Source organism: Rhinopithecus roxellana, chromosome 19 (genome assembly GCF_007565055.1).
Source record: "Rhinopithecus roxellana isolate Shanxi Qingling chromosome 19, ASM756505v1, whole genome shotgun sequence".
NCBI lineage: Eukaryota > Metazoa > Chordata > Mammalia > Primates > Cercopithecidae > Rhinopithecus > Rhinopithecus roxellana.
Genome location: NC_044567.1, coordinates 77,071,490 through 77,098,580, shown reverse-complemented (window position 1 = coordinate 77,098,580; position 27,091 = coordinate 77,071,490). Strand labels below are relative to the sequence as shown.

The following is a 27,091-nucleotide window of genomic DNA, read 5'->3' as shown; positions in this document are numbered from 1 at the left end:
GAAGCCTTACCTATTCGGTAAAATGGTTACATTGTCCTCTGTGTTTTCATATAATTGGGCACATATTTTGTCACATATATGATATCATTATATTTGTTAATACAGAAGCTTTTTTCATATATTAGAAAACTTAATGTTCTTCAAAAAGCGATAAAACGATATATTGAATTCCATCATAAACACTAGGAACAATTGGTTAGCAAAAAATTACTGCTTCTAAGCAAGTTATATGAAAGCACAGCCACCTACCTACATTTGAGAAGCAGCCTGAGAAGTGGTTCATAGCATGGATTCTGGAGGCAAAACTCCGGGATCAAATCACAGCTCTTTGTCACTTGGTAGTTGTACTACTCAACATCTCTCTGCCCCATTTTCCTTATCAGTGAAATGGGGATGTTAATATTGCAGCTTTCCTAAGAGCGTTCTTATGAGGATTAAATTAGTTGCTTTTTGTAAAGTCTTTAGAACAGTGTCTAGCACGTAGTGATTTAAGTGTTTGCTCTTATGATAATTTGTTCATGCATGAATACAAATCAATCTAAGGGTGAATGGCCTTTTTATTCATGGATTATTCTTGTTACCACTAACAGATAAATAGCTACATCTTACTCCTTCATTTTTACCTCCTTCTCATTTTCTATAGAAAACTTTTTAATAGGCCCTCAAAAAATGCTTATTGAATACTCTATGTCAGTGGACAGAGAGTTTTAGAAAACCCAACCTAAAGAAATTAAATGACTTGGGCTGGGCGCAGTGGCTCACACCTGTAATCCCAGCACTTTGGGAGGCCACAGCAGGTGGATCACCCAGGAGTTCACAACCAGCCTGGCCAACATGGTGAAACCCCATCTCTACTAAAAATATAAAAGTTAGCCTGGTGTGGTGGTGCGTACCTATAATCCCAGCTACTCAGGAGGCTGAGGCAGGAGAATCGATTGAACCCAGAAGGCAGGGGTTGCAGTGAGCTGAGATCACACCATTGTGCTCCAGCCTGGGTGACAGGAGCAAAACTTCATCTCAAAAAAAAAAAAAAAAAAAGAAATTAAATAAATGACTTGATGATTTGTTGAAGATTTTACAGATATCTAGTGCCAGGATCCAGACGAGAACCCAAGCCTCTTGAGTTGTTCTTTATATAATGTGATCTGAATCTAATAGTTGTTCTTTATATAATGTGATCTGAATCTAATAGTACTGAATAAGAGAAAAGTAGGAGAGGTTTATAGATTTTTACTATTTATAAAATCTGATCAGTATGTATAGAATGGCAATCCATTTTGGGGTTCTCTTTTTTTTTTTAAGCTTTTTTTCTCAAGGTGCAATGAAAGCCTTCCACACTTTCTGTGTTGTCCTTCTGGTGTTTGGGAGTGTCTCTGAAGCCAAGTTTGATGATTTTGAGGATGAGGAGGACATAGTAGAGTACGATGATAATGACTTCGCTGAATTTGAGGATGTCATGGAAGACTCTGTTACTGAATCTCCTCAACGGGTCATAACCACTGAAGATGATGAAGATGAGACCACTGTGGAGTTGGAAGGGCAGGATGAAAACCAAGAAGGAGATTTTGAAGATGCAGATACCCAGGTGAGGTTCTTTTTATTGCTTTCTTGGAAAAATTTGTAACTAGCACTTTTCCCAAACTTTAAAATTAATCCTCATGACCAGATGCGGTGGCTCACGCCTGTAATCCCAGCACTTTGGGAGGCTGAGGCGGGCAGATCACGAGACCAGGAGATCAAGACCATCCTGGCTAACACGGTGAAACCCCATCTCTACTAAAAATACAAAAAAATCAGCTGGGCATAGTGGTGGGCACCTATAGTCCCAGCTACTGGGGAGGCTGAGGCAGGAGAATGGCATGAACCCAGGAGGCACAGCTTGCAGTGAGCCGAGATCGTGCCACTGCACTCCAGCCTGGGTGACAGAGCGATACTCTGTCTCAAAAAAAAAAAAATTAATACTCAGGCTCAGGAGACCTTTACTGTCTGGAATCTTCATTTTCATTCACTAGGTAGAACTCTTTTAAATGTTTTGTGGTAAGTTTCCACCTTTTACATTAACAGAATGAATTGTGTTCTTCTATTGAAACCCCAACTGGAGGAGGGGTTAGAGAATAGATACTGTTTGTGGATGAGAATTGTATTATTTAGAACTTTAGAATTGGCTAGGCGTGGTGGCTCATGCCTGTAATCCCAGCACTTTGGGAGGCCGAGGCGGGCAGATCACCTGAGATCAGGAGTTTGAGAGCAGCCTGGCCAACATGGTGAAACCCTGTCTCTACTAAAAATACAAAAATTAGCTGGGCGTGGTGGTGCGTGCCTGTAATGCCAGCTACTTGGGAGGCTGAGCCAGAAGAAACACTGGAACCTGGGAGTTAAAAGTTGCAGTGAGCTGAGATCGAGCCACTGCACTTCAGCCTAGGTGACAGAGCAAGACCTTATCAAAAGAGAGAAAGAGAGAAAGAACTTTGCCATCAAAAGCATGGGGAGTCATCATTTTGGTGTTTTGGGTGCCCCCCATCTTTATTGAGATATAACTGACAAAAATTGTATATATTTAAGGTGCACAACATAGAGTTTTGGTATACCTATACATGCAATGTGAAGTGCTTACCACAATCAAGCTAATTAACATAGTTGTCTCCGTGTGTGTGTGTGTGTGTGTGTGTGTGTGTGTGTGTGTGTGTTGAGATTACTTAAGATCTATTCTCTTAGTAGACTTCAAGTCTGTAATATATTATTATTAACTGTAGTCACCATGCTGTACATTAGGTCTCCAGAACTTTCTCATTTTAAGCTGAAATTTGTACCCAATTGTTTTGTTAAAAACATGTAACATCTGTGTTCTATGCTTGCTGCTTACACGTTCTGTTTTCCTCAACAAATGTTGCCAACAAAATGAGACACAGTTGCTGGTGACATTTGTAGAGGAAAACAGATGATGCCTCATTTTTGTAGGAGGGAGATACGGAGAGTGAACCATATGATGATGAAGAATTTGAAGGTTATGAAGACAAACCAGATACTTCTTCTAGCAAAAATAAAGACCCAATAACAATTGTTGATGTAGGTATCCAGGATTCTGAATTCCCAACTAAACAACAAAATGTCTTGTCATTAATCCCAGAAATAGAATTAATGATGTATAACTGGTATTAATGCAATAGTGGGAACTAAGAAAGAGCTTGACATCAGTTCTGATAAAAATCACCACCTACAGAAGCAACCCCTGTTTATCATTCTAGCACTTCTAGTTTTACTTATCAATGAATAAGTAAAATTTATTCCTTGATGACGTACAGTACATTGAATTTATTTGGGGGATTAAGGACCAAGTGTAATACAAAGGGCTTTCCAGCTTTTCATCCCATTTGATTGTCCTTATATTTCCTTAAAGAATCTTTTATAAAGCTAGCCTAGAAAAGTAAAATGGACCTATTTTTCAAAGTATAACTATGTCCAATGACAGATATCTAAAGTATCCCTTCTGTTTATGGATTTTCTCATTCTTCCTTCCATGAGGTAGACTCCATTCAGTCTCAGCTAACATTTAATGGAATGATTTTGCTTTTTTAGGTTCCTGCACACCTCCAGAACAGCTGGGAGAGTTATTATCTAGAAATTTTGATGGTGACTGGTCTGCTTGCTTATATCATGAATTACATCATTGGGAAGAATAAAAACAGTCGCCTTGCACAGGCCTGGTTTAACACTCATAGGGAGCTTTTGGAGAGCAACTTTACTTTAGTAGGTAAGTGAGGTCAATGTCAGCCCAGCTTCTTGCTTGAAAACAATCTGGTAAGGATGATGTATTCCCCTCAGTATAAGCATCTAACTGCTTTCATGGAATACCAAAGAGGGTGCATTGTTTTTTCTCTCAAGGATTCCCCCTGCTCTTCTTTTTTTAATTTTGATTTTTAATTTAATTTTATATTATTGTTATTATTATTGAGACAGAGTCTTGCTCTGTCACCAGGCTGGAGTACAGTGGCGCAATCTCAGCTCACTGCAACCTCCACCTCCTGGGTTCAAGCAGTTCTCCTGCCTCCGCCTCCCGAGTAGCTGGGACTACAGGCATGCGCCACCATGCTCCACTAATTTTTGTATTTTTAGTAGAGATGAGGTTTCACCATCTTGGCCTGCATGGTCTCAATCTCTTGACCTCATGGTCCACCCACCTCGGCCTCCCAGAGTGCAGGGATTATAGGCGTGAGCCACCACACCCGATCTTTTTATTTTTATTTTTTTGAGGTAAGGTCTCACTCTGTTACTCAGGCTTGTGTGCAGTGGTGTGATTACGGTTCACTGCAGCCTCGACCTTCCAGGTTCGAGAGACCCTTCCATCTTAGCCTTCTGAGTAGGCAGGACTATAGGCACATGCTACCACATCCAACTAATTTTTGTATTTTTTTGTAGAGACAGAGTTTCATCATATTGTGCAGGCTAGTCTTGAATTCCTAGGCTCAAGCAATCTGCCTGCCTCGACCTCCAAAATTGCTGGGATTACAGGTGTGAGCTACTGCATCCAGCCTTGAGGATCCTGTTTTTTGGCCGGGTGCGGTGGCTCACACCTGTAATTCCAGTGCTTTGGGAGGCCAAGGTGGGAGGATTATTTGGGGCCAGGAGTTTAAGACCAGTCTGGGCAAAATAGTGAGACCTTGTTTCTACAGATAAAATAAAATAAAAATTGGCCGGTCACAGTGGTGTGCTTCTGTGGTCCCAGCTACTCGTGAGGCTGAAGTGGGAGAATTGAACTTAGGAGTTTGAGACTGCAGTGATACAGGATCATGTTCCTGCACTCCAGCCTGGGTGATAGAATGAGAAACCCTGTTTCTAAAAATAAGAATATATTGTATTTAATAATTTTCTCATTTTTCATGAGTCAGCAGTAAAATTGCTAAACAGCTTCTGATTAGAATAATGTAATAGATGTTTTCAAAACAAGTTGATAAAATTCTGACGGAAACCAAGAAAGTTTGACATTTTAGGTAGCTTAATAAATGCTTTCATTTCGTCTTTTAGAAACTGAAAGTTCCTCAAAATTCCCTTAGAATCTGGACACTTGAGTTTTGGATCCACTGCTGAAATATACACTGAAGGATTTCAAGGAACCTCTGTAGTTGTGCAATGTAGGGAATGAGGTGGACTAACCTCCCATTCACCTATTTGGCATTTAGCACCTTATTTCTCTTTAATAGTAAGCATGTATCCACCTGCTCTGCAACACACTAGTGTTTATGTATTATGCTAAATACTTTACATACAGTGTTTCTTTTTTACTTTTTTTTTTTTTTTTTTTTGAGACGGAGTCTCGCTGTGTCACCCAGGCTGGAGTGCAGTGGCCGGATCTCAGCTCACTGCAAGCTCCGCCTCCCGGGTTTATGCCATTCTCCTGCCTCAGCCTCCCGAGTAGCTGGGACTACAGGCGCCCGCCATCTCGCCCGGCTAGTTTTTTTTGTATTTTTAGTAGAGACGGGGTTTCACCGTGTTAGCCAGGATGGTCTCGATCTCCTGACCTCGTGATCCGCCCGTCTCGGCCTCCCAAAGTGCTGGGATTACAGGCGTTTTTTGTATTTTTTTTTAGTAGAGACGGGGTTTCACTGTGTTAGCCAGGATGGTCTCGATCTCCTGACCTCATGATCCGCCCGTCTCGGCCTCCCAAAGTGCTGGGATTACAGGCTTGAGCCACCGCGCCCGGCCCTTTTTTACTTTTTGTAGCAGCACTGTCAGTTGGCTATAGTTGCTGTTTTCCTAAGGAGGAAACTGAAGGGCAGAAATGTTAAAAGTTATCTAAGCTATTACATTGCAACCAAGATATCAGAACTTATCTACCTGTTTCCAAAGTCTACCCTGTCTCCACTGTACCATAGTATTTCAGAGTATGTTTTGACCGGGAAATTCGGGGCGGGGAAAAAAAGCAGCTTTGGCTCCTTCTACTTCCCCTTGCTTGTTTTCATTTGGTGTATCAGTCTGTTTTCCCTTGTGAGGTTGAGCAATTTCTTTTGTATGCTTAATAAATTAAATGAAGAGAGAAAGTATTGGAATTTGAGCTTTTTTCTAGATTTAAAATACAACTCTTAATACTATTAGTAAGACCCAGTTATTTTGCATTGGAAAAGAAAGCTTGGTTAAAGTTAATTCGTAGGAGACATAGTGAGGAATTGCTGAGTAGTTTGTATTAACAGTATTTTTTATTCACTCCATAGGAGATTTTTTTTTCTTTAACTTTTGGCAGAGATATTTCAACTGATTTTTTTCCTATTTTGTATGTACTCTGAGAGACTTATACTCCAAGCTGATCATCGTTAAACTGACAAACATGTGCTTAGAATCCATATTTCTTCTAATAGAAACAATAGTTTTAAAAGTAAAAGGAATAGTGCTAATCTATTTTAGTCCCTGTCCAAACTGTAAGACAGCAAAGTATTGCTACTCTGAAGCTATGATCATTTTGCGGTCAGGTTAGAGGAACGTGAGCTATTCGGCCTTGTTTTCTTTTTTTTCTTTTTTTTATTTTTTTTGAGACGGAGTCTTGCTCTGTCATCCAGGCTGGAGTGCACTGATGCAATTTCAGCTCACTGCAACCTCCACCTGCTGGGTTCAAACTATTCTCCTGCCTCAGCCTCCCAAGTAGCTGGGACTACAGGTACACGCCACCATGCCTGGCTAATTTTTTATAATTTTTTTTTTTTTATGTAAGAGACGAGGTTTCACCATGCTGGCCAGGCTGGTCTCGAACTCCTGACCTCGTGATCTACCCTCCTCCGCCTCCCAAAGTGCTGGGATTACAGGCACGAGCCACTGCCCCCGGCCCGGCCTTGACATTTTCTGTTGAGTCACATTAAGTGGTTTTACCCCCAGGGGATGATGGAACTAACAAAGAAGCAACAAGCACGGGAAAATTGAACCAGGAGAATGAGCACATCTATAACCTATGGTGTTCTGGTCGGGTGTGCTGTGAGGGCATGCTTATCCAGCTGAGGGTAAGTAGGAAACTTCTTGTACGATATATATCTTCCCTTAATTTTGTCCAGCTGTGATTCCCAGCCCTCCCCCCCCAATTCAGCATCTTATCCCTTCATATTTGACTTAAAATGAGGTCTAAAAGTGATATTTATGCTAACTGGCAAATGTGTCGTAAAGTATATTTGATGAAGCATTTGATTCTCCTCCAAGGCCCTTTTTTATACTAAGTAGGAGTTGCAATTGAATTTACTTGCTTCTCTCATTTTTTTTCAGTTCCTCAAGAGACAAGACTTACTGAATGTCCTGGCCCGGATGATGAGGCCAGTGAGTGATCAAGTGGTATGTATTCTTCCCGCTGGTTTTCTGTGTACAGACCAAATTATTTTTTTTCTTTCTTCTTTTTTTTTCTTTCTTTTTTTTTGATGGCATCTCACTCTGTTGCCCAGGGTGGAATGCAATGTCACGATCTTGGCTCACTGCAACCTCCGCCTCCCATGTTCAAGCAATTCTCCTGCCTCAGCCTCCCAAGTAGCTGAGATTACAGACGCCCACCACCACACCTGGCTAATTTTTGTATTTTTAGTAGAATCGGGGTTTCACCGTGTTGGCCACGCTGGTCTCGAACTCCTGACCTCAAGTGATTCACCTACTTCGGTCTCCCAAAGTGCTGGGATTATAGATGTGAGCCATCACGCCTGTCCCAAACTGAATTATTTCCTAGAGCTTTTTCCATTTCTGCCTAGATTGTGTTTTTAGTTTCTGGCAATTTGTGTCCCTTGACAAAAAATGTACCCTTTTTCTCCTTGGACAGAGCATCATCTTCCACTCTGTGCAGTTGTCAGGGGGCTTTCATGGGCCTTTTGATGGGAAAGAGGTGATACTGTATCACCACACAGATGGATTGACTTAGTGTTGACGATAGAGGGCAAAGCAATTGTGACAGGTAGTGGCCCTCATGGGTAACTTGGCTCCTTGTATATGTTTTTATCTTTGGCAGATAGCTGGGTTTCTTCTCAAATATGTTTTGCTTCAGATAATACATTTCTGGCTGAATAAGCTCCAGTCATGATCTGAGGACCTTATGTTTGGTATATCTTCTTTCCTTTATTAAATCAGTATGTTGGCCGGGCACGGTGGCTCAAGCCTGTAATCCCAGCACTTTGGGAGGCCAAGACGGGTGGATCACGAGGTCAGGAGATCGAGACCATCCTGGCTAACATGGTGAAACCCCATCTCTACTAAAAAATAGCCGGGCGAGGCGGCGGGCGCCTGTAGTCCCAGTTACTCAAGAGGCTGAGGCAGGAGAATGGCATGAACCCGGGAGGCAGAGCTTGCAGTGAGCTGAGATCTGGTCACTGCACTCCAACCTGGGGGACAGAGCGAGACTCCGTCTCAAAAAAAAAAAAATAAAATAAAATAAAATAAATCAGTATGTTTATCTGCAAATTGTGTCTTTTCTCACAAATACCACATTCCTTCTTTCTTCATTGTTTCTTTTTTTTTTGAGACGGAGTCTTGCCCTTTTGCCAGGCTGGAGTGCAGTGGCGCAATCTCAGCTCACTGCAATCTCGGCCTCCTGGGTTCAAGCAACTCTTCTGCCTCAGCCTCCTGGGTAACTGGTACTACGGGCGCACACCACCACTCCCGGCCAATTTTTTGGTATTTTAGTAGACACGTGGTTTCAGCATGTTGGCCAGGATAGTCTGGATCTCCTGACCTCGTGATCCGCCCGCCTTGGCTTCCCAAAGTGCTGAGATTGCAGGTGTGAGCCACTGCGCCCGGCCTCTTCACTCTTTCAATAAATAATTCTGCTGGCTCCCACTGCTACAAGAAACAAAAATATATAAGACAGTTTTTTCTTTTCTATAATAGAAAAAGGGAGATAGATACGTATATATGTGAAAGTATGAAATAGTATTTGGGTTGTAAGTGTTTTGTTAGTGATGTAAATTAGGTACTTTGAAATAGTATTGGATTGAAAATAATATATATATATATATATATATATATATATATATAGTTTTTTTGTTTTTTTTTTTTTTGAGATGGAGTCTCACTCTATCGCCCAGGCTGGAGTGCAATGGCTTGATCTCGGCTCACTGCAACCTCCACCTCCCGGGTTCAAGTGATTCTCCTGCCTCAGCCTCCCAAGTAGCTGGGATTACAGGCGCCCGCCACCACACCCAGCTAATTTTTGTATTTTTAGTAGAGACAGGGTTTCACCATGTTGGTTAGGATGGTCTCGAACCTCTGACCTTAGGTGATCCACCCGCCTCGGCCTCCCAAAGTGCTGGGATTGCAGGCAAGAGTCACCGTGCCCAGCCCCACTGTTATATTTTAAAGGTATCATTTTTACTTGTAAACCTGTATTTTTATTTTAATTTTTCTAATATGGCCATGATGACTTAGTCCACTAAAATTTAGAGCCCTATCAGTTAATATTTCTGTCATCCTTTCTCCCACCAACCACCATCTTATTAGGAGGAAAGTTTGCTATATCCTCAGCCATCTTTTTGTAGAAATTATTCTTTAAAAGCATTTTAATCATTTTCAGCTCTCTTTCTCTGTCTCTCTCCTCCTGCTAAGAGAAATTGCTTCAACAAATACGTGGCTCTTTATATTTTATTTGCCCCTTTTTAAAAATTCTGTTTAAGGTTTGCTTTGTGTAGTTTCCCATCAATGATGGAAGAGCAGAAAACGTTTTCTTTTACAGCTGCCATCTTACCAGTTCTTTTCCTATATTAACATTTTCCTTCTTCCATATACTAAAAATTATTTCACCCAAGCATTTAAAGATATAATAATTAATATAACAAATATATCATATCAGAGTCTATTTTTTTTTTTTTTTTGAGATGGAGTTTCACTCTGTCGCCCTGGCTGGAGTGCAGTGGTGCGATCTCGGCTCACTGCAAGCTCTGCCCCCCGAGTTCACACCATTCTTCTGCCTCAGCCCCCGGAGTAGCTGGGACTACAGGCTCCCGCCACCACACCCTGCTAATTTTTTGTATTTTTAGTAGAGACGGGGTTTCATCGTGTTAGCCAGGATGGTCTCGATCTCCTGATCTTGTGATCCGCCCGCCTCGGCCTCCCACATATCAAGACTCTTTTAGGCTTATAATTTTTTATCTTTCTGGCCCAGTCAGAGTACTGTTAACTGTTTACTTGTCTGGGCTGTTTTCCAACACAAATAGCCAATTCTCAGATTCTCTGGATACCAACTGGGTATCCCACAATTGAATTAAATAATAATAATAATAATTCTTTTTAATTTTGTAAATTTAAATTTCTTTTTTTTCTAGAGACCGAGATTTGCTATGTTGCCCAGGCAGTTCATGAAGTCCTGGCTTAAGTGATCCTCTCACCTGGGCCTCCCAAAGTGCTGGGATTACAGGCATGAGCCACTGTGCCCAGCCTCAATTCAATTCTGACACTATCTACCTGGAGTTAGCTTCAAATCCTAGAGATTAAAGGGCTCAGCCCCACAAGACTGCCCTCTTCAGATGCATTCGAATGTCCCAGGTTACCCATACTGCCATCTGGACTTCTGACCAACTAACTATTAATCAGGGGTTCCTGTGACCTCCCCTCTCAACCAATAATTTGTTAGATGACTCATAGAACTTGAAAAGACACTTATATTTACTGGTTTATTATAAGGGGAACTGGGAACCACTGTCAACTGGGAACCACTGTCAAGTTCCTAAAGGCCACCCTTCAGTCCTTACCATATGTCCCCCACCCCCAACTTTCCCATAAGCCCTTTCACATTTTGACTTTCTTCTTCAAGTAGGGCTATAATTCCTTTTAAGGACTTGCTTGATTAGGTTGGGTACACCCAAGATAATGTCCCTTTTGGTTAATTCACAGTCAGCTGATTAGGGACCTTCTGCCATAAAACAGTCTGATTATGGGGTACTATTCCATCATATTTGCAAATCCCAATCACTTAAAGGGAGAGTATGTGCATCAGCGGGGAGGGAATCTTAAGGGTCATTTAGAAATCTGCCTATCACAGAACCTAACAGGTGAATTTTGTTGTTTACATTTTTTTAAAAGCAAATAAAAGTAACCATGAATGATGAAGACATGGATACCTATGTATTTGCTGTTGGCACACGGAAAGCCTTGGTGCGACTACAGAAAGAGATGCAGGATTTGGTATGTTAGGTTGCTCCAACTCAAATATATGTAGAACTGTGTCTCTTTAGCACACACATATACAGCTTCATTGCATAATAAAAGGTCATGTCTTACTTTCAATTACTTCTTCCTCTAGAGTGAGTTTTGTAGTGATAAACCTAAGTCTGGAGCAAAGTATGGACTGCCAGACTCTTTGGCCATCCTGTCAGAGATGGGAGAAGTCACAGACGGAATGATGGATACAAAGGTAAATGCAACAGAAGACATACATTTGCCGGGCCTTGGCATTTACAGGACACTCTCCCTAAAAGTCTCATTGTACAAGTTCATTATTTTATGTCAGTGTACTAGTTTTACATTCCTTTCTCATACAAATATTCAAATACCTTCTTTAAGCAATAAATTGGCTTGTCAAAAGGACGAATTGATTAGTCAAGTTCTCTAAATCAAGAGCAAATTGTTCCTGGGATTGCTAATGACTTTCAGGTTTTTTTGAAAAAGGACTATAACTTCTGATCTTTTTCATCATATCATTTGGTCTTTTTTTTTTTTTTTTTTTTGAGCTCCAGTTTGTGTAGGAGAAGAGGGATGTGTAGAGATTCCTCCTCCTTTGTTTTTAAAAAGATAGGGTCTTGAGATGTTGCCTAGGCTGGAGTGCAGTGGCTATTCATGTGTGTGATCAGAACTCACTGCAGCATCAAACTTTTGGGCTCAAGTGTTCCTCCTGCCTCAGCAGGAGCCCACCATTGTGCCTGGCTGAGAGAGCCATTTCTTTCTATTGGTTGTGTAATGGTTAACAGATCTTAGTATCATAAGAATACAGGATAATTCAGAGATGGTTATAAATGTAAGTTCAAGGTGACATGTTTATAAAGGATCCCCTGAAATTATTTTAGATCCCCTGAAATTATTTATCTTTATGCCTTCATTCTTGTTTCGAACGTTATTTTGAGAAGTAGTTTTAGTTGCTCGATAAGAATCTTAATCATTGGTATGACTAAAAAGGAGTACTACTTTTTTTTTTTTTTTTCTTCCTTTTTCTTAGTAGAGATGGGGTTTCACCATGTTGGCCAGGCTGGTCTGGAATTCCTGGCCTCAAGTGATCCACCCACCTTGGCCTCCCAAAGTGCTTGGATTACAGGCATGAGCCACTGCGCCCATCCTGGAGTACTACTTTAATTCTAAAGAGATTTCCTATCTTATTGAAATTTAATTTTTAAAAAGCGTTAGTCTTGTCTGCGTGCTGTGGTTCACACTTGTAATCTCAGTACTTTGGATGGTGGAGGCAGGAGGATCACTTGAGTCCAGGGATTCAGGACTAGCCTGGACAACATAGTGAGACCCTGTCTCCACAATAAAAAAATTAGCCAGGTGTGGTGGTGTGTTCCTTTAGTCCCAGCTACTCAGGAAATTGAGGCAGGAAGATCACTTGAGCCCGGGAGATTAAGGCTATGGTAAGCTATGATTGTGCCACTGCACTCCAGTCTGGGCAAGAGAACAAGACCCTGTCTCAAAAAATAAATAAATAAATAACAATTAACATGCTTTGGTCTTAATGAATGACATTGTACGAAAGTAAGGATTGAAGGGTGAATTTCTTTTTTTTTGTTTTGTTTTTGTTTTTGTTTTTGAGACAGTCTTGCTCTGTCTCCCAGACTGGAGTACAGTGGCGTGGTCTCTGCTCACGGCAACCTCCACCTCCCGGATTCAGACGCTTCTCGTGCTTCAGCCTCTTGGATAACTGGGGTTACAGGCACGTGCCACCGTGCCCGGCTAATTTTTTTGTATTTTTAGTAGAGACGAGGTTTCACTATGTTGGCCAGGCTGATCTCAAATTCTCAAACTCCTCGCCTCAGGTGATCCACCTGCCTCCCAAAGTGTCGGGATTACTGGCGTGAGCCACTGTACCCAGTCTCAAAGAGTGAATTTCTTTATGAAAAAAGGGAAATGCATTAAACCCTGCTTTTAAAAAATATTATTTTCTGTTTTTCAGATGGTTCACTTTCTTACACACTATGCTGACAAGATTGAATCCGTTCATTTTTCAGACCAGTTTTCTGGTCCAAAAATTATGCAAGAGTACGTATAAGATAAAATTGTTGAAATTAATTTTCTTCACTAGCTTTCTGTGTTGAAACACCTGTAAGGTGCTTCTGCAATATCCCTTACCAAATGTGTGAAGGAAGTTGATGACAGGCCCCCATGTTTTCCTTTGCTTTGACTGCATGCATCATGAGAGGTCATTGTAAACCTATGGGAGAGAAATGAGCCTCACCATCCCAGTTTGTATGTATCCCTGCATGTTTGCACCACTGACTCAGTGAGGTGGTCGGGAATCTTACAGAATGGCTGGTACTAACAAAATGCAGTGGGTTTTGGTTTTTGTTTTTGTTTTTTTGAGACGCTGTCTCACTCTGTCGCCTAGGCTGGAGTGCAGTGGCGCAATCTTGGTTCACTGCACCCTCCATCTCCCGGGTTCAAGCGATTCTCCTGCCTCAGCCCCCTGAGTAGCTGGGATTACAGGCACGCACCACGACGCTCGACTAATTTTTGTATTTTTAGTAGAGACGGAGTTTCACTATGTTGGTCAGGCTGGTCTTGAACTCCTGACCTCGTGATCCACCTGCCTTGGCCTCCCAAAGTGATGGAATTATAAACGTGAGCCACCATGCCCCAGTCCATAGGTTCTTTTTTTTGTGATGATAATTTGTGTGTGATGTTTGACTTATGTCTGATTGCAAATCTGTGTGTTTTGTAATTTATGGCCTTTTTTGGCTTCCCTCTTTGAATAGTTAGGTGATTGTTTCTTTTCCTAGCATAGATGCCCACAACGCCCATAAGATTTCTAGGTTTATAGTAATACTGTTCAGGAGTACATATTCAGGACTTGGATTTGTTCTTTGAATTCACAGCCTGTCTCAGGAGAGCTTATTTATTTACCTTTATCCTTGGTTTGAAACTGGTTCTGACTAAATTTTTAGTTAAAGACTACCCTCTGATAGGCTGTGGAGTTGAGCACAATTCAAGCTAATCTGGATTTTAGTTGTGTACTAAGATTACTCAGGTCCTTATGCCTCTAGATAGTGCTGCATCATCCTTGTCTTGCTCAACTCAATGGCACTGAGGACAATGTTTCACATTGTAGCATTCATCCTGCCTTTTAAATATGGGATGGAGGGCAATTGATAGTCAAAGGATTGATATAGGCAGAGATTACAAAGGAATCTTCAATGACAGAACTAAATTATATATGCTATAGTAGATTATCCCTAAATTTATTCTGAGCCTAACTCAAAAGTAAGATAAGATGTCTTGCTATGGGAAGATAGGAGTTGGAAATAAAACATAAAAATCCATCAAAATAAGCAAAAATGTTATCTAAAATATGGGCCTCATACTTAAATATAGGCTCATTTCTGGCTCCCCAGGTGAGATGGAATATACCCTTGCCTGGAGGGAACATCATTGGAGGTGTTCAAGTGTAGGATAAAGATCACTTGAGAATGCATCCATCAGATAGACGAGTGGACCAGATGACCTGTAAAGCTCCTTCGGGCTCTGAGATTATATTTGACTTGGGGATGCCAAGCCAAATACTGTGTTGATTATGTGGAGGTATCTGTTCATCTAAGTGTATTGGGTGACTTGTGTACATGGAAAACATCTTTCTTGTATTCCTTCTTAATTGCCTTTTCTTTTGTGACAGGGAAGGTCAGCCTTTAAAGCTACCTGACACTAAGAGGACACTATTGTTTACATTTAATGGTAAGTATTCTGGGTCCTTTCTGGGTTCTTAGTCTTCTCTGAGATGACCTTAAGGAGAGTATTGTTTCCTCCTAAATGATAACTTTAAAACCACATCAAAACTATAACCCTATGCTTGCTTACTGATTTCCAGATTTCTTCGAGAAGAAACTACCTTTTACATATTTTAATTTATGTTTTCTGCTGCATTTTAACTGCCTAAGAAACTTAGAGAAATGAGTCTGTTAAGATTAAAAAAAAAAAAGAGTTGGGTAACCTGGAAATAATAATGCTACCATTAACTCAGTAGGAAAAATGGCTTTGTTTTCCAGTGCCTGGCTCAGGTAACACTTACCCAAAGGATATGGAGGCACTGCTACCCCTGATGAACATGGTGATTTATTCTATTGATAAAGCCAAAAAGTTCCGACTCAACAGAGAAGTAAGACCCAATGCCTATATTATATAAATTGGCACCTTTTTTTGTTTCTTCTCAAGGGGAGGGCAGCTATCAATGATTTCAGTGACTGAATCTTTGCTGGTTGATTTAGAAGTGCCAAATGGGAGTAATTTTATGAAAGAATGCTAAACGGGATTTTGCTGCTGTTGACTAGAAGTGGATTTCTTATGAAACACTTTGTTTCTTGGGGAAGGGCAAACAAAAAGCAGATAAGAACCGTGCTCGAGTAGAAGAGAACTTCTTGAAACTGACACATGTGCAAAGACAGGAAGCAGCACAGTCTCGGCGGGAGGAGAAAAAAAGAGCAGAGAAGGAGCGAATCATGAATGAGGAAGATCCTGAGAAACAGCGCAGGCTGGAGGTTAGACAAACTTGTCTTATCACTGGTGTAAAACTACAATTTGTAAGGATGCCTGCTTGTGTTCTATTGGTTGTTAAGGTAATCTTTGTAGGCTAAAAGTTTAGCATTTTCTAAACATTTGGGACATTATGTCAATTGATAACACTATAAAGAAGAATAAATAATCCTTCCTGTTCAAGCCGTGCCACACTGAGTCTGTGAACGTGAAAAATTACCAGTATTATCCTGTTCCTCCAGCACAGTTTCATTTTGAAAATTCCATTATCAGTTTTCAAGCCAAACACTTTGGTGGAAAAAAAATAGAAATTTTAATAGAAGGCAGCACATGTGCCCTATTATCTAAATAAACTTGTTATGTAAAATTTAAAATCTGATTATAGAATTAGAGATTTCCAATATTTTTGTTTGTATTTTTGTTTTCTGTTTTTTACCTAACTAGAATCTCAAACTCAAAAGCTTTTTGGGTATAGTATGTTATAATTGAAAGCTCAGTATGATCTGATGTGTTTCTGAAATAAGATGCTGTAGTTCAGCTCTAAATTTTTTTTTTTTTTTTTTTTTTTTTTGAGATGGAGTCTCGCTCTGTCACCCAGGCTGGAGTGCAATGGTGCAATATTGGCTCACTGCAATCTCCACCTCCCGAGTTCAAGCCATTCTCCTGCCTCAGCCTCCCAAGTAGCTGGGACTACAGGTGTGCGCCACTCAGCTCTAAAATTTTAGACCTTGTAAATGCTGGTCAAAAAAAGAGAACAAAGGCCAGGTGCAGTGGCTCACACTTGTAATCCCAGCACTTGGGAAGGCTAAGGCAAGCAGATTGCTTGAGCCCTGGAGTTCAAAACAAGCCTGGGCAACATCATGAGACCTTGTCTCTACTAGTAAAAAAAAAAAAATTAGCTGTGCATAGTGGTGCACACCTGTAGTCCCAATTACTTGGGAGACTGAGGTGAAAGGATTACTTGAACCTGGGAGATTGAGGCTGCAGTGAGCTATGATCATACCACTGCACTCTAGCCTGGGCAGCCAAAAAAAAAAGAGGGAGAGGACAGGCCGGGCGTGGTGGCTCACGCCTGTAATTCCAGCACTTTGGGAGGCCGAGGCAGGCAGATCATGAGGTCAGGAGTTTGAGACCAGCCTGACCAACATGCTGAAACCCTGTCTCTACTAAAAACAAAAAAAATTAGCCTGGCATGGTGGTGTGCTCCTGTAATTCCACCTACTCAGGAGGCTGAGACAGGAGAATTACTTGAACCCGAGAGGCAGAGGTTGCAGTGAGCAGGTATCAAGCCACTGCACTCCAGGCTAGGTGACAGAGGGAGACCCTATCTCAAAAAGAAAAAAGAGGGAGAGGACAAAGTTCTGGAAGATGTGCATTTTAATGAGAATAATCTTGAGATAATTGAAGAATATTCTTAGGAGCAAAGGGGTCATGTGTCCAAGAAAATGTGAGCTGCTATGTGGGCCTGCATTTGACAGCAGTGTCATTAATGCTGTTGAGTGAACTGCCCAGGATACTGCAGGCCTGTCATCATCATCTTACCCCTTTAATCATGTTTTTGTTTTATTTGGCTTGGTTTAGTGATAGATATTTTTCCCCAAAAAAATGTAGCTCTGTGTTTATGCAGTCTTCTTTATAAATAAATATGGCTTTTTAATGTGTACATGTGAAGAATCTACAAAGGAATCATTAATAGATAATGCCTTTCATTTTTCTATAAAAAAGGAAGTTCTACATTTCTTTCTAAGGTTTGAAACTATAATGAGTTAAAGGAAGAGGGGGCCTGAAACTTAACTTGAGTCAGATTGTAAACTTCTTATAGGTGTAAATCATTTAATTTTTTTGAACTACCACTTACTTTGTAGTATTTGGTCTGGGTACCTTGTAAAAAGATCGGGAGATCAATAGAACAACCCACCCAACCCCTTCTACCAGTGTATGGTATGAAAGCTCCTTTTTTTCTTTTAATTTATTTTTATTTTCATTTTTGAGACAGGGTCTTGCTCTGTTGCCCAGGCTGGAGTACAGTGGCACAATCGTAGCTCGCTGCAGCTTCAAACTCCTGGGCTCCAGCTATCCTCCCATCTCAGCCTCCCAGTATGCTGGGAATACAGGTGTGAACCACTGTGCCCAGCCAGAGAGCTCCTTTTTACTCACATCTTTTCAAAAATTAGTTATTACTTTTTTTTTTTTTGAGACAGAGTCTCGCTCTTTCACCGGGCTGGAGTGCGGTAGCGCCATCTCAGCTCACTGCAGCCTCCGCCTTCCAGGGTCAAGCGATTCTCCTGCCTCAGCTTCCCTAGTAGCTGGGACTACAGGCGCCTGCCAGCACGCCCAGCTAATTTTTGTATTTTTAGTAGAGATGGGGTTTCACCATGTTGGCCAGGATGGTTTTGATCTCTTGACTTTGTGATCTGCCTACCTCAGCCTCCCAAAGTGCTGGGATTACAGGCGTGAGCCACCATGCCAGGCCCTTTTTTTTTTTTTTTTTTTTTTCCTGATTCTGGTGGTGGTGAAATGGTATCCCCCTTGTTTTGTATTTTTTGAATTTTTTTTTTTTTTTTTTGAGACATACTCTTGCTGTGTTGCCCAGGTGGAGTGCAGTGGCGTGATCTCAGCTCACTGCAACCTCTGCCTCCCAGGTTCAAGCGATTCTCTTGTCTCAGCTGGGAATACAGGCACCTGCCACCATGCCTGGCTAATTTTTGTATTTTTTTAGTAGAGATGGGGTTTCACCATGTTGGTCAGGCTGGTCTCAAACTCCTGACCTTAGGTGATCCACCTGCCTCGGCCTCCCAAAATGCTGAGATTACAGGCGTGAGCCACTGTGCCCAGCTATTTTTTGAATTATTATTGAAGTTGAACATTTTTCACATGTATTGACTTAAATATCTCTCAAATGTGCTAGCATAAATATATTTATCTTTTTTTTTTTTTTTTTTTTGAGACAAACTCACTCTATCGCCCAGGCTGGAGTGCAGTGTGCAAACTCCGCCTCCCAGGTTCAAGTGATTCTCGTGCCTCAGCCTACCAAGTAGCTGGGATTACAGGTGCCCACCACCACACCCGGCTAATTTTTGTATTTTTAGTAGAGACGAGGTTTCACCACATTGGCTAGGCTGATCTCGAACTCCTGATCTCTCAAGTAATCCACCCACCTCAGCGTAGGCGAGGTTTCACCACATTGGCCAGGCTGGTCTCGAACTCCTGATCTCTCAAGTGGCCCACCAGCTTCAGCCACTGCGCCCGGCCAATATTTCTTACATGATACTGTGTTCTGTGTATCATTGGTTTTACACGTGTGTGTAATATGTAATATGAGAGATTGGGTTGGGTAGTGCTGGGAAAAGAATGAATGTGGTGAAGGTAGGGGTTGGGACAATGGGAAGAGGACATTGGGATTGAACCTGGGAGGTGGAGGTTGCAGTGAGTTGGGATTGTGCCATTGCACTCCAGCCTGGGGAACAACAGCGAAAATCCACCTCAAAAAAAAAAAAAAATAGAAAAGAAACCTAAGACAGGCTGGGCACAGTGGCTCATGCCTATAAATCCTAACATTTTGGGAGGCTGAGGCAGGTGGATCACTTGAGGTCAGGAGTTCAAGACCAGCCTGGTCAATATGGTGAAACCCCATCTCTACTAAGAATATAAAAATTAGCCAGGTGTGGTGGCACACACCTGTAATCCTACCTACGTGGGAGGCTGAGGCAGGAGAGTCATCCTGGGCAACAGAGCAAGACTGTGTCTAAAAGAAAAAAAAAAACCTGGCCGGGCACTTTGGCTCACGTCTGTAATCCCAGCACTTTGGGAGGCCATAGTGGGTGAATTGCCTGAGGTCAGGAGTTTGAGACCAGCCTGGCCAACATGGTGAAACCCCGTCTCTGCTAAAAATACAAAAATTAGTTGGGTGTGGTGGCACGTGCCTGTAATCCCAGCTACTTGGGAGGCTAATGCAGGAGAATGGCTTGAACCCAGAAGGCGGAGGCTGCAATGACACGAGATTATGCCACTGCACTCCAGCCTGGGTGACAGAACAAGACCCTATCTCAAAAAAATAAAGAAAAAACCTAAGACAGTCAATAGTTCCCAAACCAGGAATTTACAAATCACCCTTTGAAATCTAATTTGTTGCACTATGAAGAACTATATATGCTTTGCGCTTCTTCTTTTCTTCTTCCCTATTTTCTCCATCCTGTACCAGTTGAGGAGTATATTTCTGAGTACATTTTTACTCCAGTACCCTAAAAATACGAAGTTTGAGATTGTAGCTGAAATAAACTTTAATCAGGTGTGACCACTAGTGGCCAACAGTGAAGTCATACTTTGACTTGACCTCTGAGGCTTCTCTCAGTCCACATAGTAATACCTGAACTTTCTTCCTTTTCTATATAACTTCTTAATTCCTAAATAAAAATATGATAAATTTGATGATTTTTATCACATTTGATAAATATGATAAAAATATGATAATGTCCCAAATAGAGCATTATGAATTTAAGTATTGTATGCAGATATGCTGTCTGTGCTAATAAGAAATTTGCAATGAATAATCTGATGGAACAAGATTCTTAAAATTCATTGAGCTGAAGTAGAATGTATCTTTTGGCAGTTATACATTTATGATATAATCCCATCGTGAATGGTATGGTGAAATTGCTAATAAGAAATTTGCAATGAATAACCTGATGGAACAAGATTCTTAAAATTCATTGAGCTGAAGTAGAATGTATCTTTTGGCAGTTATACATTTATGATATAATCCCATCATGAATGGTATGGTGAACATCAGGCTAAGTGTTTCCTGGGTACAGAAAAAAATCAAACCAGAATAACAAAGCCTGGTTAATGGTAGTATTTCTTTTTTTTTGAGACGGAGTCTCGCTCTGTCGCCCAGGCTGGAGTGCAGTGGCGCAATCTCAGCTCACTGCAAGCGCCGCCTCCCGGGTTCACGCCATTCCCCTGCCTCAGCCTCCCAAGTAGCTGGGACTGCAGGCGCCCGCCACCGCGCCCGGCTAATTTTTTTGTATTTTTAGTAGAGACGGGCTTTCACCATGTTAGCCAGGATGGTCTTGATCTCCTGACCTCGTGATCCGCCCGCCTCGGCCTCCCAAAGTGCTGGGATTACAGGCGTGAGCCACCGCACCCGGCCAATTGTAGTAGTTTCTAAACTGAGATTTTAGTTTACCTTTGCTTCATTTGTTTATTTAATTTTCATTCACTAATGTAGATACTGGCAATTATTTTTATAACTATCTTTTAGAATATTATTTATGGTGCAAGCTTAAGTTTTTGAATAATACTATAGGCAGTATTCTGATTTGGTTTTTTTTTAACATACGTTTCGAGCTTAATTTGAATTCTCTCGTCCCCGCTCCCTTCTCTTTCTATTTGTTACGCCGCCTTTCTCTAGGAAGCTGCATTGAGGCGTGAGCAAAAGAAGTTGGAAAAGAAGCAAATGAAAATGAAACAAATCAAAGTGAAAGCCATGTAAAGCCATCCCAGAGATTTGAGTTTTGATGCCACCTCTAAGCTCTGAATTCACAGGAAACATGAAAAACGCCAGTCCATTTCTCAACCTTAAATTTCAGACAGTCTTGGGCAACTGAGAAATCCTTATTTCATCATCTACTCTGTTTGGGGTTTGGAGTTTTACAGAGGTTGTAGATAACCTTGAAAGGGCTCTGTTTCAAGAATTTGTTTTCCAGATAATCAAATTATTTTGATTATTTTATAAAAGGAATGATCTATGAAATCTGTGTTTTTAAATATTTTAAAAATTATAATACGAATCATCAGTGCTTTTAGTACTTCAGCGTTTGAAGAAATACCGTGAAATTTATAGGTAGATAACCAGATTATTGCTTTTTGTTTAAACCAAGCAGTTGAAATGGCTATAAAGACTGACTCTAAAACAAGATTCTGCAAATAATGATTGGAATTGCACAATAAACATTGCTTGATGTTTTCTTGTATGTCTACATTAAAGTTGAGAAAAAGTAAAAATTAGAACACTGTATGTGGTAATGAAATTTCAGGGACCCAGAACATAATGTAGTGTATGTTTTTAGGTAGGAGATACTGATAACAGAATTAATAGGAAGTCCGTAGGCAGTAGGATACTGACATGTACATGGAAAATTCCAGGGACAGGAATTTCTAGGGACAGGAGCATCGTTTTTTCCTTACCTGATATCACAAACCAGTGACAACATGAATGCTGTATTTTAAGTGGTTGTATGTTTATTTTTTTGAGTAACAAATGCATGAAAAATTAATGCTTCACCTAGGTAAGATCATTGGTCTATGTGAAGTCACAAATGTTTTTTCCTTCTTGGTAGCTGCAGCCTGGTGGATGTTCATGGAGAAGCTCTGTTCTCTGTATTATGGCTGTGTGCCTTTGCTTCTCCCTCTGCTTTTATTTTTTCCATAGTTGAGGCTGGGTATGTTCTTTCAAAGAAATGGCCATGAATATGTATAAGTATACTTTTGAAAATGAGCTTTCCTAAACTATTGAGAGTTCTTTCCGCCTCTTGCCGAAGCAACTCTTGGAGGAGAGGCCCATGTATCTGCACGAGCACTTCGCTTGTTCAGATGTCTGCATTTTATAAATGCTTCTTACTAAGAAAGCATTTTTTAGCTCATTGCTTGTACCAGGTAATTTTTGCCGGGGATGGGTAAGGGTTGGGTTTTCTGGTGGGAGTGGGGTGGTGGGTATTTTTTGTTCATGCTTTAGTGCAGGCCTGTTCTGAGGCAATAACAACAAGTTGCTGTGAAAACAGCATGTGCTGCTGCCTTTGTAACTGCATGGAAACTTTTCACATGAGTTTTTCTCTGGGTTAATACAGAAATATGTAAACTGAGAGATGCAAATATAATATTTTTAACAGTTCATGAAGTTAAGTTATTAAAATAACAAAAGTAACATAAAACGTAATTACTTTAATATTATATAATTGTAGTATTAGCCTTGTTTTACAAACCTTTAAAATACATTTTAGAAATCAAAGTTGATAGTCTTAGTTATCTTTTGAGTAAGAAAAGCTTTCCTAAAGTCCCATATGTTTGGACCATGGCAGCTAATTTTGTAATTTAAGCATTCATATGAACTACCTATGGACATATATTAAAGTGATTGACAAAATCTCAGCGTGCCGCCTTGACTTTCTGGAGTTATCCTACAAGAATATAAGCTCAGAGGAAAGTTCTTTCTGTTCAATAAAAGTCAGCACTGAAGTGCTTTTCTTTCAAAAGAGTTAATCTGAATATTCCTTTTGTTGTTACCAATCATTTTAAAAACATTTTATATTTTTAGAGCCCCATATGTTATTTATGGGCTCCTCCCTGCAGTCCACCTCTTAAGACTCCATTAGCTCTCCTGTGAATGCGAGGACAAAGAGAGGAGGATGTTGTTTAGTGTCACACACTGGAAAACCACTAAGTCTCCAATCTCGTTTGCATTGCCTGGATGTTTAGCAATGCCGAAATAAGCACTGGACTGTAAGACAAAGATCTGGCTTTTAGTGCCAGCAGAACTAATTACTAATCCTTTGACTTTGGGCAAGTTATGAACCTAATGTGAAGTGAGGATACTAATTATGTGCTCTGCCTACTTCACAGATAGTTGAACACTAAGAGATAATATTGTATATGTAAGATTGTTTTGTAAACTGTTTAAGCACTTTGCAAGTATAAGGCATCATCTAGGATTGGTCTCCAAGTGATGCATTATTGCTTTACCCTCTTTTGCTTTTCTTTCTCCCAGTAGAAACCAAGCAGATCCTTTCAGAGTTCTTTATCTGCAAAAATTGATAGGGTATTTTTTGAGGAAGAGGGGAGTAGCTTATGATTCTGTTTCCTTAGTAATAGGAAACCTTTCCCTGTAAAGACCAGATGTGAAACTCCTTTTTTTTTTTTTTTTTTTTTGAGTCAGAGTCTCACTGTGTCGCCCAGGCTGGAGTGCAGTGGTGCAATTTTGGCTCACTGCAACTTCCGTCTCCAAGTTCAAGCGATTCTCCTACCTCAGCCTTCCGAGTAGCTGGGACTACAGGCACGTGCCACCATGCCCTGCTAATTTTTTGTATTTTTAGTAGAGACTGGATTTCACCATGTTAGCCAGGATGGTCTTGATCTCCTGACCTTGTGATCCATCCACCTTGGCCTCGCAAAGTGCTGGGATTACTAGCGTGAGCCACCGCGCCCAGCCCTAACAACTTTCTTTAGATGGAATTTAGATAAAAGTAAAACATTGATTTCTTATTCTACCCATTCAATAGGAATTGGCAATGTGAAGATTGTTTAGAATTGTGTTGTACAAGAATCCAGTGGATTTGGCAGGAAGAGGTGAAACAGCGTACTTTATCCTCCCAGGTTCTCATTCCTTACCATTCCTGCCTCCTCTCATTTTGAATGATGTGAAAGGATATAAGAGAGACGAGGCCAGGTGCCGTAGCTCACGCCTGTAATCCCCACACTTTGGGACGTCGAGGCAGGCAGATCACATGAGGTCAGGAGTTCAAGACCAGCCTGGCCGATATGGCAAATCCCCATCTCTACTAAAAATAAAAAAATTAACCGGGTGTGGTGGCACAAACCTGTAATCCCAGCTACTCAGGAGGCTGAGGCAGGAGAATCGCTTGAACCCAGGAGGCAGAGGTTGCAGTGAACCAAGATTGCACCACTGCACTCCAGCCTGGGCGATACAGCGAGACTCCGTCTCAAAAAAAAGAGTTATACCCATAGGAGTGTCTTCTGTTACAGACTGCTAAAACAGAATATTTAGGAGACAACAATGTTTTCTCTGCCCATTTGTAATGACAAGAAGTTTAGCATCTTTTCAGGCAGTCTTCTCTAATACTCTGCTCCAAAAGACCACATGTGAAAGACCCTTCAGTAGAACACTGCTAGAAATTTTACTTCTCTGTTTATACTGCGTTGCTTTGTGAGTTTACCAAGTTTGCTCCTGAGAGTGGCATATTATTTTGAGAATGAGAGCATGTGAGGGTAGCCCTTAGCAATGTCAAAGCACTCGATAAAATCAAAGAGATGTGGCCCGGCGCAGGTGGCTCAGGCCTGTAATCCCAGCACTTTGGGAGGCCAAGGCTGGTGGATCACCTGAGGTCAGGATTTCAAGACCAGCCTGACCAATATGGTGAAACCTCATCTCTACCAAAAATACAAAAATCAGCCGGGCATGGTGGCGTGCGCCTGTAGTCCCAGCGACTTTGGAGGCTGAGACAGTAGAATTGCTTGAGCCCAGGAGGCAGAGGTTGCAGTGAGCCCAGATCACGTCACTGCATTCCAGTCTGGGCGACAGAGCAATACTCCATTCCCCCCGCCCCAAAAAAGTGATGTATGTAAGATCAAATGAGACCTCATGTGCATACAGGTCCCACAATTCCAGGGGCATATTTCTTTTTCTTTTTCTTTTTTTTTTTTTTTTGAGGCGGAGTCTCGCTGTCGCCCAGGCTGGAGTGTAGTGGCGCCATCTCTGCTCACTGCAAGCTCCGCCTCCCGGGATCAGGCCATTCTCCTGCCTCAGCCTCCTGAGTAGCTGGAACTACAGGCACCCGCCACCACGGCCGGCTAATTTTTTTGTATTTTTTGTAGAGACGGGGTTTCACGTGTTAGCCAGGATGGTCTCGATCTCCTGACCTCATGATCCACCCGCCTCGGCCTCCCAAAGTGCTGGGATTACAGGCGTGAGCCACCGCGCCCGGCCTTCCAGGGGCATATTTCTATCAGTCCCTACTTGGATGTAGCTAAACATCCCCAGTCTTGGAAGTTGGGACAGTCTAAATCTGTGTTAAGGCTCAGAGCTGTGAAGAGCGAGTGTTCATTACCTGATGCTATATATCCGCGTTTTGGACACCCTCTCCTGCGCACGCGGGGTTAAGTAAGTCACTGAAAAACCTAGTCTCACAGGAATGGGGCTTAGTCCATCACTTCCTCATTTCTCAAGCTCTGCATAACCTGGTTTGGACAAACCTGATAGGTTTCCACAAACGGCCTCAGCTGTGGATGAGGAAAGCATGGGGGGGGGCGGGGGGGGGCGATACAGAGGGGACAAGATGATCGTTTTCATTAGTTGAGCTATTTTCCTCGTTTTACAAATAGTGGGGAGCAAAGAACGGATGGGCTTCCCCGTTTGCAGCTTGTTGTCTGGTGCCCGAAAGGCCAAAGTGAGGGGCATTTGAGATGTCGTCCAAGAAAAGTGCGAGGCAGGTTTTCCCATATAAGTCCTACCACATGAAATGAGAAAAAAACAATTCTCAGGAACAGCCAAGTTTGCCTTTCTCTGGTCTTTCACTGTTGAAGCCACCTGCTTCTCCCTCGTGCTGCGGCGGCGGAGGCTCTAAGCGGAAGCGCCGCGCGGCGGGAAAGACCACCAGAGATGAGAATAGCTCTCAGCGCTGCAGCTGCTGGGGCCGGCCGCAACCGGGGACCCTCGGGAGGGCGGGGCATCCCCGCAGGGAGGGGCGGGGCGGAGCGCTCTATCCGCCCTCCCGGTCGCCCGACTGCGCATGGCACGTTGCGTACTCCCCTCCCAGCAACCGGCCTGGCGGCGGCGCGGCCGTAAAACTGAGGAGGCGGAGCCAAGACGGTCGGGGCTACTTGCTAACTCCAGGAACAGGTACCTGCCTGGCGGGGTGCCTGGTGAGCCGCCGGGCCCAGTCCCTCCTCGCTCTGCCACCGATTCCATCTCCCCAGGCCCGGGCCTTCGTCGGAGCGGCCATCCCGGGCTCACCCTCACCCTCCACGGGCCCCCTTTTTAACCCGCGTCCTCGACTACTCGCAATGAGGCGCCGCAGCCCGAGAGCAGAATAGGTTTGGGCCTGGCTGGGAGACGCTGAAGCGGAGTTGCCGGGCGAGAGAGGCTAGCTCCTGCTTTCCCCTTCCTCCCCACCCCCCAGGGCTTCCAGGTGGGAACCTAGGGCTGGGTGCCGGTTTGTCCTGCTCAGGCAGAATGGTGGCCGACTCTGGTGCTGAACTCTCCGCTCTCCCCAGCCGCCGCGCACCTCGGGCTGCAGGTCAAGTCCTCCTAAGGACACAAGATACAGATGGCTCCCAGAATCGGCCTAAACGAAGAGGTCGTTGTCTTTTTGTTTTCCAAAAATATTTTTTGAGTGCCTGCAGGGGATTTAGGCGCCAGAGATGGGGGTTGGGGGTTGGGGGTAAGGAAGAGAGTTCGAGGGAAGGGCATTGGGTAGGTAAAATTGTTCATAGCTCTCAGGAAATAGGGAACTAACCTCTCTGCCCAGCCTTCTCCTGTATCCTAACATACTTTAACTTGACTTTCCTCGAAGAAAAAGCCGTTGGAATCTGCCCTTTTCTTATTGTAATGTCTGTTCAAGTAGAAGCATGTTCCAATACCTATATGCGACGTTAAGACAATTCTTCATTGACACTCATACCTTTCTGAAGA

At 42.2% G+C, this 27,091-nt stretch overlaps 2 protein-coding genes across 15 annotated transcripts in view; both read left to right on the top strand.

Annotated features, from left to right (window-relative positions):
- The window catches only part of CCDC47 (coiled-coil domain containing 47), a 29,793-nt gene extending 6,978 nt beyond the window's left edge, over positions 1-22,815 (top strand). Inside the window, exons 2-13 of the mRNA XM_010380042.2 lie at positions 1,303-1,585; positions 2,959-3,066; positions 3,577-3,751; positions 6,862-6,983; positions 7,240-7,305; positions 11,026-11,127; positions 11,246-11,356; positions 13,103-13,188; positions 14,816-14,874; positions 15,186-15,295; positions 15,507-15,674; positions 21,080-22,815. Of these exons, the coding sequence (XP_010378344.1) occupies positions 1,322-1,585; positions 2,959-3,066; positions 3,577-3,751; positions 6,862-6,983; positions 7,240-7,305; positions 11,026-11,127; positions 11,246-11,356; positions 13,103-13,188; positions 14,816-14,874; positions 15,186-15,295; positions 15,507-15,674; positions 21,080-21,160 (1,452 nt within the window). The 5' untranslated portion in view covers positions 1,303-1,321 and the 3' untranslated portion in view covers positions 21,161-22,815. The remainder of the gene's footprint in view (positions 1-1,302; positions 1,586-2,958; positions 3,067-3,576; positions 3,752-6,861; positions 6,984-7,239; positions 7,306-11,025; positions 11,128-11,245; positions 11,357-13,102; positions 13,189-14,815; positions 14,875-15,185; positions 15,296-15,506; positions 15,675-21,079) is intronic.
- A 3,245-nt stretch (positions 22,816-26,060) lies between these two features.
- The window catches only part of STRADA (STE20 related adaptor alpha), a 42,679-nt gene continuing 41,648 nt past the window's right edge, over positions 26,061-27,091 (top strand). For 4 of the 14 annotated variants that reach the window (XM_010380047.2, XM_030923196.1, XM_030923193.1 and 1 more), the window contains exon 1: positions 26,061-26,299. The gene's annotated coding sequence lies outside the window, so the exon portion shown is untranslated. Of the gene's footprint in view, positions 26,323-26,579; positions 26,757-27,091 lie in introns of all 14 variants that reach the window. The other 10 variants (XM_030923198.1, XM_030923194.1, XM_030923191.1 and 7 more) reach the window with 7 other exon arrangements.